This window comes from Astyanax mexicanus, chromosome 12 (assembly GCF_023375975.1).
Source record: "Astyanax mexicanus isolate ESR-SI-001 chromosome 12, AstMex3_surface, whole genome shotgun sequence".
In the NCBI taxonomy this organism is placed as follows: domain Eukaryota; kingdom Metazoa; phylum Chordata; class Actinopteri; order Characiformes; family Acestrorhamphidae; genus Astyanax; species Astyanax mexicanus.
Genome location: NC_064419.1, coordinates 16150608 through 16163013, shown reverse-complemented (window position 1 = coordinate 16163013; position 12406 = coordinate 16150608). Strand labels below are relative to the sequence as shown.

Below are 12406 nucleotides of genomic sequence, written 5' to 3'. Positions count from 1 at the left end.
ATTTGCTGTGCCAGATCCTACAGGACTGAAAGCATCGAAAAGGAGGGACAGATGGTGCCACTTACCATTTCCCTGTGATTGGGGTAGTAAACCTGCTCGATCAGTGGGAACTCCTCTGGCCCTAGTTGCTTGTACAATCTGGACATCTGAGCAAACTGCATGAGATATGCAACACCACATATAGCACATATACACACGCACACACACAGACACACAAATTCTAACATATTACGCTGTGAGTAATATAAAAATGCGCCTTAAGAAACACAAAAATCTAAAAACTAAAAACACCCACAAATTATTAATATGACTAGGTCTTTATAACATTTGGAATAAAAAAGTTAAGTATACATCATAGTATTAGGAATAGACCTAAAAATCTAATTAAATCAAACCAGCTTACAGGAGAAACTGAATTACACCTAAATTAAATGACACAGCACAGTATAGCTCACCACCCAGGGCTTGTCACAGAAGTTGTACACAGAATGCAGAGAGTTGACACCGGCAATCCCAGCATACTGAAGACCAATCACGATGTTCCTGTGATCTCCATTTTTGGCCATGCTGAAAGCATGCTGCCGCACCAACACAAAATCTGGCTTAAAAGATCTGGGAAACAGGGAAATGTAGATCAGCAGCAGAGCAAACTCATGGCCCTTTTTTTTACTGTAAGTGCCTGAACTACCAATAAGCTTATAAATATATACTTTTTAAAACACACAGCCTGTACAAAAAAGGTCACACACTCTAATGCCCAATTATATTTAACCTCTTGGCTCTACCACTTAGCCCTACCCCTCTGTTTTGCACATGCATACCTAGGGGTATTGTGTCCTGATTTTTTAGGGCTACAAACACTTCATCAGAGGGTCAACTGAGATCTTGACCTTTTGAGGTTTTGACCTTTTGACCTTTTTTTTGCTATTTAATATTAATCTGTACAAGGAAACCGTTTAGAAATGTTTTTAAACCCACCGGAAAAGAAAGAAAAGTGTCTGTCTAACAGCTAACTCCATTTTTTGTATTAGCATTACATAATTATTGATAATTATTTATTACATATAACGAATCAGCTGGCAGGTGTATGTAGTGTTGTATTCTCAATACAACTCACTCAAAAATATATCTCTTCTAATGATTTGTTTTTTTTTCTTGCTTAGAATTAAGAATTATTGCTTCCTTTAGGATAGCTAAGTTTCAAAAGAGTTGTCAGGTGAATGAAGTTATTCCAACATGTTTCAAAAACTATCCTTTAATCCTTAACATATTCTTTCATTAAAATTCGAGTGTGCTGTGTTTGTGTTATATTTAATCATAGTCTGTCCTGTACTCTTCTACTTATTTATTGTCATTACTGACAATAAGGATTACTGAGGTATTTTAAAAATAATATTAGCAAAATACAGACATGGGGTGGTGTTTCCTAAAACATTCTTAAGGCTAAGAACTTTATAACCCTGTACTTAAAATTATGTGTGATTCCTAAAAACCTTTGAACTTTTATCTTTATAAAGAAGTCATCAAATTACATAAACTACATTGCCAATAAAAATAAAATCTACAGCTAGAGTTATGTGGTTATGTAGTTCAGTTGATATAACACCAGAACAGCAGAGACTATTTGGTTTTATTATTGACACAATAAAACACCCATGTAACTTGATGTGTTACTTTTATTATATTAGATTTTATTTTAGCTGAACATTTCTTTTACAGAAATGTAATAAAGTTTGAGCTTATAAATAAACAAGGTATCTTTCTCCCACCATTACAGAGACCAGAAAGCAGTTTTAACACTGACATGCAGTACATAGTAATGGCAAAGTGGTAACTTTATTGTATTCATGTCTGTTTACTTCTGTTGTCTACACATGACCAACTAATATTTATTTATTAACACCAAATATATATTTTTTTTCAGAGCACAACAAACTAATGTCACCTACTTTGTGATCTTGTGGCCACCACGAATAGCATCAATGTCCACACTATAGCTGCCAGTTGCATGAGCCACCAGATTAATCTCAGAGAAGTCAGCCTTAAAAACAGAATCACAGAATATATGATTACCAACAGTGGCGGACTTAGCAATTTGGGGGCTCAAGGCGAATTTAGCTTGGGGGCCCATCAATAAAAAAAAAATATTGATCAATAAAATACTAAAAATATTGAAAATGAATAAAAAATAATTAATATAAAATAAAAACTCATTTAAAACACAATCAAAAGCTATCTAACAGTGCGCAGAATAATATCAGTTTCAGTTAGTTTCCGTTTCAAATAATTGAAACAGCTCCCCAAAACCTCAACCTATCCTTTATATTTGACAATATTTGATTAACTTTACAGGTCCTCACTTAATTTATTTAACTAAACTGAATTTTCAAATTATTTCTAGCCTCGCGCTGAATTCAGCTCCGCGCTGCGGGAGAGAGAGAGAGAGAGAGAGAGAGCGCGCGCAGCTCAGTGCGGCGCGGTGCATTTTGCCTGATTTCTCTTGTTTAAATATCAATAAATATGTGAATTTAATATTTTTTACTACCATATATTTTACTTCACTTAAGAGGACCTTATTTATTAAAACTTTTTTTTAAAATGCAATTAAGATTGAGCTCAGCTAACGCTAACTCAGCTACTCACACAGCTCTGTGCTAGCTAACACTAACCGGCTACTTTAGCTCAGCTCGGCTAACGCTAACTCAGCTACACACACAGCCAGCTCTGTGCTAGCTTACACTAACTAGACACTTTAGCTCAGCTTGGCTAACGCTAACTCAGCTACTCACACAGCCAGCTCTGTGCTAGCTTACACTAACTAGACACTTTAGCTCAGCTTGGCTAACGCTAACTCAGCTACTCACACAGCCAGCTCTGTGCTAGCTAACGATAACCGGCTACTTTATCTCAGCTCGGCTACCGCTAACTCAGCTACTCACACAGCCAGCTCTGTGCTAGCTAACACTAATTGGCTACTTTAGCTCAGCTCTGCTAAGGCTAACTCAGCTACTCACACAGCCAGCTCTATGCTAGCTAACACTAACCGGACACTTTAGCTCAGCTCGGCTAATGCTTACTCAGCTACTCACACAGCCAGCTATGTGCTAGCTAACGCTAACCGGCTACTTTAGCTCAGCTCGGCCAATGCTTACTCAGCTACTCACACAGTCAGCTCTGTGCTAGCTAACACTAACCGGACACTTTAGCTCAGCTCGGCAACCGATAACTCAGCTACTCACACAGCCGGCTCTGTGCTAGCCAACACTAACCGGACACTTTAGCTCAGCTCGGCTACCGATAACTCAGCTACTCACACAGCCAGCTATGTGCTAGCTAACGCTAACCGGTTACTTTAGCACAGCTCAACTAACGCTTACTCAGCTACTCACACAGCAAGCTCTGTGCTAGCTAACGATAACCGGCTACTTTATCTCAGCTCAGCTAACACTAACTCAGCTACTCACACAGCCAGCTCTGTGCTAGCTAACACTAATTGGCTACTTTAGCTCAGCTCAGCTAATGCTAACTCAGCTACTCACACAGCCAGCTCTGTGCTAGCTAACGCTAACCGGCTACTTTAGCTCGGCTAACGCTAACTCAGCTACTCACACAGCCAGCTCTGTGCTAGCTAACGCTAACGGCTACTTTAGCTTGGCTAACGCTAACTCAGCTACTCACACAGCCAGCTCTGTGCTAGCTAACGCTAACGGCTACTTTAGCTCGGCTAACGCTAACTCAGCTACTCATACAGCCAGCTCTGTGCTAGCTAACACTAACCGGACACTTTAGCTCAGCTAGGCTAACGCTAACTCACACAGTCAGCTCTGTGCTAGCTAACACTAACCGGACACTTTAGCTCAGCTAGGCTAACACTAACTCAGCTATTCACACAGCCAGCTCTGTGCTAGCTAACACTAACCGGACACTTTAGCTCAGCTAGGCTACCGCTAACTCAGCTACTCACACAGCTAGCTCTGTGCTACCTAACGCTAACTGACTACTAGTGCTGTGCGATATGATGATAAATATCGTCCCTATCATTTCTACAGTAATTTCATCAATTATTCATGCAAATATATATATATATATATATATATATATATATATATATATATATATATATATATATATATATATAAGTAGGCTTCAATAAAATGTATTGGGTTTCTATTATGGTTTTCTATTTTTGGTGAGGATCTTGGACCGATCTTATGTGGTACGGCACTCTGTTGTGTATTTTTACATTTTAATTATTTCACTGGAACCGTCACGCTGCCGCTGCTCCTTCTGTTCTGTAGGTGTTGCATCTTATAGCGCTGGTAAAGCTTTATATTCTGTTTTTAAGCTACTGCTTTGAGTGTTTACTATTTCGTTTTTCCCTTTAGAATTCGTTAGATTAAATTTCTGTTAGCATTTTGAGCTTAGTTTAGTTAGTTATTTTCCTATTTCATATCTATGTTTCTGTTTTTATTAAATGTTGTTATTAGCTTATAGCTTGTTGCTGCCTTCTTTGTTATTTAGCATACAGAACTTCTCACTGGTCTTTTCAATGAATGTTGATTTATTCATTTAATAGCAGTATCTAACTATTTTAAGCCAGACAGACACTTTGTGATCTTTTTAATCAGGTTAGGAGAGCTAAACCGCATGTTTAAATGATTTGTCCTGTGGGAAAACGAACGCGATTTATCTGCTAACACTGTAGTCTGACTGGCAGGCTGAGAGACTGCACGTCATGCAGCCTGTAAGCAGTAGAAGAAGTGCCAAATCCCCGCGAGCCGTGCAGCCATTAATCCAATGCGAAGCTTTAACTCGCGGATGAGCTGTAACTTTTGAATCAGCACAAAAATCACAGTGTGATTTGAACTAAGTGCTATGTCACGTCACAGACCATTTTCTTCAGCCGAACCCGACAGCGCGTCAGGAAAGCAGTGAGAATTCTCGCCGGCCCAAATTTGGGCATCGGGTCAGTCAGGCTTGCGTTCAGGCTCGGACAATCTAAACTCTAGTATGCAGAACTATATTATTATTGTTATTAATTTTCCATTCTTTTAAAGAGCAGGATACTTCGACTTTTATTTCTCTGCCCGGACCCGAGATTTCCCATCACTTTCCTCGGGCCGGGTCGGACTCCAGGAAATAGTCTGTGATGTAGTCATCTGCTTATTAATACTATTTTTTATTTTATATAAAGCTATGCCATGATAATCACCATATAGCTAAGTAACCAAGTATTATTGTTAACAAAAATGAACGAAATAACGAAAACTGAAAGTGAAAGTTCTCCTTAACTCAAACTAATAAAAATGGTAATTAAAAGAAAAAACTAAAACGAACTGAAATTACAGATTGAATACCCTCATTTTCGTGTTTGTTAATATATATATATATATATATATATATATATATATATATATATACAGTGCCCTCCATAATTATTGGCACCCCTGGTTAAGATGTGTTCTTTAGCTTCTCATAAATTGAGTTTTGTTCAAAATAATATAGGACCACGATGGGAAAAAAAGTAAAGTCCAACCTTTATCTCAAGTAAATTTTAAGGGGGAAATAAAATCCCTGACCCAGGTCGTTGGATGATTTAGAGAGAATGTGCAAAGAGGAATGGTCAAAGATCCCTCTTTCTGTATTCTCCCATCTTGTGAAACATTACAGGAGAAGATTAGGTGCTGTTTTGTTGGCAAAAGGGGGTTGTACAAAGTATTAACATCAGGGGTGCTAATAATTGTGGCACACATGATTTGATGTTAAATAATTATTTCTTAATGTGGGATTTTTTTTCCTACTGAATAAATTCACTTGAGTTAAAGGTTGTATTTTACTCTTTTTTTCCATCGTGGTCCTATATTATTTTGAACAAAACTCAATTTATGAGAAGCTAAAGAACACATCTTAACCAGGGGTGCCAATAATTATGGAGGGCACTGTATATATATTATTTATTTATATAAACGTGGTATATCATGATATATATCGTTATCGTGATATAAAAAATCCATATCGTGATATATGATTTTTCCCATATCGCACTACCGGCTACTTTAGCTCAGCTCGGCTAACGCTAACTTGGCAACTCACACAGTCAGCTTTGTGCTAGCTAACAATAGCCGGTTACTTTAGCACAGCTCAGCTAATGCTAACTTAGCTACTCACATAGCCAGCTCTGTGCTAGTTAACGCTAACCGGCTACTTTAGCTCAGCTTGGCTAACGCTAACTTAGCAACTCACACAGCCAGCTCTGTGCTAGCTAATGAAAATCAGTTACAACATCTATTAAACTGGCGGTCTCATCCGCCTTAGTTAAGGTAAATGATAATGATTTAATAATAAGTAAGAGACTGGCCAAAAATGGTCTCCATGGGAAAGTTCCAAGGCAAAAAAGACTGCTGACAAAACAAATCACAAAGGCCCATCTCACATTTACCAAAAAAACATTTTTGATTATCCCCCAGGACTTTGGGAAAAATTTCTGTGGACTGGAAAGTGGAACTTTAGAAGGTGTGTGTGTGTGTGTGTGTTAATGATCCGAAGCACAACAGCAAGTCCACCTCAGAATGGCTCAAAAAAAAAAAAGGAAGTCTTATTGAGGCGTTCAAAAACCCTCCAATGTGTCTGAATTAAAAACAATTCTGCAAAGAAGAGTGGACCAACATTCCTCCAAAAGAGATGTGAAAGACTCTTGATTGGGCAAGATTGGTTTGGACAATAAATTAACTTATCATTTTTTTTATATTTACTCAGGTTCTTTTTGTCTGATAATAATATGTTTGTTAATCTGAAAAATGTAAGTATGATTTAAAAAGAATCTCTTGGGGCAAACACTTTTTTCCCAGCACTGTAAATGATAAACAAAGTTGTATTGTAGAATGCAATATACAAAAAAATTAAATCATATAGACTCCTTACCTGTTCCACTTTGATGTCGAATTCACCATGAACCTTCTTGCCTTTAAAAACCTTTGCCCTAATGGAAAAAAGAGAAGGAATTACTGAACTGAAACATGTTTTTGTATTTTCAGTTGAATAATTTGGCAAAAAAATAAAATGAAATAAATTATAATGTTACAGTATATATAATCAAGAGGAAGGTGGATGATTAAAGCCATCAAGCCAAGCTGAACTGCTTGGATTTTTGCACCAGGAGTGGCATCACGTTATCCAAAAGCAATGTGTAAGACTGGTGGAGGAGATAATGCCAAGATGCATAAGAATTGTGATTAAAAACCAATTATCAATTTCCGAACTCTTAAAGATTATGAACTTGTTTTCTTTGCATTATTTGAGGTCTGAAAGATTATTAAAAATAATTGGACAAATGAACTTTACCATGAATAAAATGTTAATTTTTATTACTGTGTGGAGAATCATTTGCAGGAAATGACTGCCTGAAGTCTGGAACCCATGGACTTAACCAAACACTGGTTTTCCTACTTTATGTTGCTTTGCCAGGCTACAGCTGTCTTCAATTGTTGCGGGTTTGTGGATCTTTCTGCTTTTAGTTTTGTCTTAAGCGAGTAAAATGCTGCTCAATCAGGTTCAGATCTGGTGATTGACTCAGCCACTACAGATTATTCCAATTCTGGGCCTTGAAAAGTCATGGGTTTGATTCACATCATGTTTTGGGTAAATATCCATCAGCACTATTCAACGCCATTCTATCAACCATGCTGCATTTGGTTGAATCTGAGCAGAAAGTAAATTCCTGTTCACTTTAGAATTCATTCTACTGCTTCTGTCTTCTGTCACATCATCAATAAACACTAGTGACCCAGTGCCAAAGTGCCAATGAAAGCCATGCATGCCTATACCACCACCATGTTTTACAGAGGATGTGGTGAGCTTTGTGTTGAGCCATTCCAACCCTTCTCCATACGTTCTTCTTCCCATAATTCCGGTACAGGTTGATCTAGTTTCATCTGAGCAAAGAACACTGTTCCAGAACTGGGCTGGCTTCTAACCTGGCCTTTTTTTATTTGTCTGCACCTTGGGCCTTTTTGAGTACCCAAGCTCACCAATGCTCTCTTTTTTTTCTGAATGTATCAAACTGTTAAACTGACCACTCCTAACATGGATATCTTCTTTTTTTCAGGCTAATGATGCTCTGTTTGGGTTATTTGCTTGCTTTCAACTTTCTAGTTTAGTGTTTATGTAGTTTAGTGTTTTTTTTTTGGATGTAGTTCTTATCTTTGCCACCTATTGCACCAGTGTATAATCCTGCGCAAAATGTGGTCCAGAGAGGAACTGTCACAGATTTAATTTAATCAGTCTCACCGTGTTCCCTTTAACTTTGTGCATCCATTGAAATTGAGTAAGTGGGTTGCCCAAACCTTTGCAAAAAAAAACATATTTAACTTTAAAATTAGTTATCTCACTGTTAACATTAATTTAGCTTTTTTTTCCTTTTGTCTAAGCCCCAAAGCTGTATTTTCATTAAGACTGTCCAGTGTTGTGATTGTTTTAGTCCATTTTCTAACTGTTTTGGGGAAGCTAGCTACTAGCCACTTAGCGTTAGCAATTGAGGTCTGTAGGATTGTATGTGTTAGAGTACATATCTGTGCTATATTTCTAACTGAAATGTTGGAGATGTAAACTTCGCAGAGTGAAGTACTGGTAGCAGTGATGCTTATTTGATGTGCTTTTATGCTATATGTTTCATGGCTATCAAAAGCTAGGTCTTAGCATCGTGGTATTCTTGTGAACACTTAAGTTGTGTTTCTTCTTGTATTTCTAGTATTTGATTTATTCTCTCTTTATAGACAACCACACAGACACTTACACTCACACATTCGTTGGATACCTGTAGCAGGATAAGGTTCATGCACAATTCCAGTTAAAGACAAGTTAACTGGATCTGAATACTCTCTTCTTTCATCTTACTTAACCTGAATCCTACAACATTCAAGAAGAATTAGAACATTTAATTAGCAGCTAACTAAACCATGTATGACAAATTAATAACCAGTTGGTAACACTTTATTTTAAGGAACACAAATTAGGCGCTTATTAATGTCTTATTATTTGCTTAATAAAGCCATAATTAGACATTTATAAATGATATATTCACTACTTATTAGTCTTTATTCTGTGTAAGTGTTATTGGTGCTTAATTAGTGGTCTGTTATGTGGAAATGATTAATAATGGCTGTATTAGTTCTTAATTAGTTCAGAATAAACGGCTTGTACTCTTGGGAATAATTTGATATATCTTAATAATTCTACATATTTAGGAATAATTTAGAATATTTGGGAATAATTTGATATATTTGGAACAATTTAGTATATTTAGGAATTGTTTGGTATATTTGTTTACTTTCTAGTTCTTTGTAACTAATATCCCTTACGAAACAAAAATATATGGCAATATATTGTAAAATATAGTGCAATATATTAAATAATAAGTTTTCATATATGGAAAAAAGTACATATATTGTTTAATAGGAGTGTATCAATCTTGAAAGGGAAGTTGATACAAGAAAGGTTTATGATGGAGGGAGAAGTCATACCATCTATATTGGAAAAGTCAGTTAAGAGTTTAGGTAGGTGGTATACTGCAGCACTGAATGATAAAGAGCAAGTGGAAGGGTTGAGGACAGAAATGGTGGAGGCCATTAATAGAATTGATAAGTCTTTTCTGCCAGGTAAATTAAAATTGTGGTGTCTGCAGTTTGGTTTGTTGCCTCGTCTAAGGTGGCCACTAACAGTTTATGATATTCCGATTTCTGAGGTTGAGAGGTTAGAAAGGGTTATGAACAAGGCTATAAGGACATGGTTGGGGGTGCCGCGTTGCCTTAGTAGTGTGGCATGGTGTGGGAGAGGGATGCTGGAACTGCCGTTGACAAGCTTGGTTGAGGAGTTAAAATGTGCTAAGGTAGGACGTGAAATGCAGTTGTTAGGGTCAAAAGACAGGCTGGTTAAAGCAACAGCACCAGTGACTAGGTCTGGGAGAAAGTGGAATGCTCGAGAAGCTACTCAAGCCGCAAGGAGGGCACTGGAGCACAGGGATGTTGTGGGGCAGGTGCAAAATGGGAGGGCAGGATTAGGTTTAGGTGGTTCTTGGAAAGCATTCGGCAAGGCCACATCACCTGAGAAAAGGCGTATGGTTATAGGGTTTATTCGTGAGCAGGAGGAGGAAGCAAGGAGGGCAAAAGCAGCAGGGCAGAGTAAACAGGGGCAGTGGATGAGATGGGAAAGTGTAGAGAAGCGGAGAATCACCTGGCGAGAGGGGATTGGATACAGGCCATATAAAGTTTCTTTTGGGAGCTACATATGATGTTCTGCCAACGCCACAAAACCTTGCTCAGTGGGTGGGTGAGGATCCAAGTTGTAAGCTATGTGCAGGAAGTGGCACGCTGAAGCACATTTTGTCGGCATGTAAGGTGAGTCTATCCCAGGGGCACTACACATGGAGGCATAATCAGGTACTTAGATCTCTTGCAGGTGCACATGATAAGAAACGGTTAGAAGTTAATAACATGCCCGTGGTAGGTTGCAGTAGGGTAATCACGTTTGTGCGTGAGGGGCAGCATAGTGGAGAAACAGCACAGTGCTTGAAAACTGCTGGTAAGTGGGCTAATGCACGAGATTGGAAGTTACTAGTGGATGTAGGTAGTAAACTGCAGATCCCGGAGTGCATTCTGGTTACAACCTTGAGGCCGGATGTAGTGTTGTACTCTGAAAGTAAGCGGATAGTGTATTTTATAGAGCTGACTGTTCCGTTTGAAGACGAGGTAGATGGAGCTTATGAAAGGAAAAGGCTGAAGTATACAGACTTGGTGGCTGAGGTAAGAGAGCGTGGCTGGCAAGCATATATTAGACCAGTAGAGGTAGGTACTAGAGGCTTTGTTGCGAAGTCTGCCACAAGACTGCTGTCTGAATTCAGAATTAGAGGTCGTGGGCTGAGGACAGTAGTAAAGGAGTTGTCAGATGCAGCTGAGAGATCTAGTCAGTGGTTGTGGTTCAGAAGGGCTGAGGCTACGTGGGGAAGGGAATGAGTTTGTGCTTCTACAGCAGGCTTGGAGGGGGGTGGGTCTGGGACGCCAGACTTCACTGTTGAGCCTTCTGGAGGTGTCGTCGGCCTAATTCAGACACTGACGAAGGAAGGTGCCTGCCTGATGACCCCTGAGAAGAGCTTGCACTGAAGTTTGTGTTAGAGTTTGGATGAAGGGGATTGGTGTGGTCCTGCTGTTCTTGTAGTAATTTGTCTCATGAGTTTTTGTAGACGTCTGAGTACTTGGCAGTTGAGGCACGGACCATGAACATAGTTCACTATGCTTCTGGATTCTTGTCGAGCCAGTATCAGATGGTAGTGGTTGCTGTGTTCTGCTCACGCAACTTATAAGGTATAGTGTGTGATTGTGCTTAGGTAAGTGTGTTGTTACCATAGTTAAAGGAAGTGAGCTTAGATTAAGGAGGGATTCTGTTTGTTCATAGGTTATTTTTCGGTAGGTCTGTTACTTGGCAGTTGAGGCAATGGACCATGAACATAGTGTTAGGCTGTGCTTCTGGATCCTTGTCGAGCCAGTATCAGATTGTGGTGGTTTTGGCTATTGTTGTTAGTTGAGTGAGTAGTAGATCCTGGCTGAGCCCTATGCATAACCCCAGCTGTTAGGTGCAGGATTTGTCAATTTCCTGTATTTTATTACTTAATATATGACAATTCATGCATGGACCATTTATGACTATATATTGGTAAATATAAAAACATATCGCAATAAAGACAAAATCTCTAAACTGCTAAACTGTAATATTTTTTTTAGACCAAATGCTTTTTTTTGTATTTATTAGTGTCTTTCTTAGTAAAGCATTTCACAAAAGAGACAAAAGAGTACCATGATTTAAAATGCACCCTGAATGTGCCAATAAAGGTCCACAGTTACAAACCCTAGAAACAAAATACATTTACATCATCTGCAATTACTTAAATAAAGCGGTCATATTCATGTTTGCATATTAAAAATTTGAATGTAACAAAGATTGACAAGTTATTAATTTTTTTTTTTGCCCAGATGTTACATACATTACAGATCTAGCCCAAAATCTTACATTTAGGTGTATTACACTTATACAGTATATTAATTTTACTTTGTTTTTATCATTAATTTTGTGTATAAGGGCATACAAATATTATTATATTATATTATATTATATTACTAATAAAGTATTACATTTTTTAAATCATTTTAATAATTTGCAAGAAAAAAGCATAAGCTATTGTCAGTGTGAGTTAATTACCACATACAACAGTTACTGTAAATGTGCTATGTCTCAGTTGTAACCTGCTGAAATACTCTCCCTCTCCTTAAATCGTAATTGTTACATTTTCAGTTTGAAGGGTGAGCAAAAATGTACCCGTGGTTTTAATTTTTCAAATTTCAAATTTGGCAGGATAACC

At 38.0% G+C, this 12406-nt stretch overlaps 1 protein-coding gene across 2 annotated transcripts in view; it reads right to left on the bottom strand.

Annotated features, from left to right (window-relative positions):
• Positions 1-12406, bottom strand: part of syn1 (synapsin I) — a 37214-nt gene that overhangs the window by 15970 nt on the left and 8838 nt on the right. For both annotated transcript variants that reach the window (XM_022670742.2, XM_022670743.2), the window contains exons 2-5: positions 6922-6979; positions 1950-2041; positions 456-612; positions 66-155 (exon numbers count right to left, since the gene is read on the bottom strand). In XM_022670742.2, coding sequence (XP_022526463.2) covers positions 66-155; positions 456-612; positions 1950-2041; positions 6922-6979 — 397 coding nt within the window. The remainder of the gene's footprint in view (positions 1-65; positions 156-455; positions 613-1949; positions 2042-6921; positions 6980-12406) is intronic.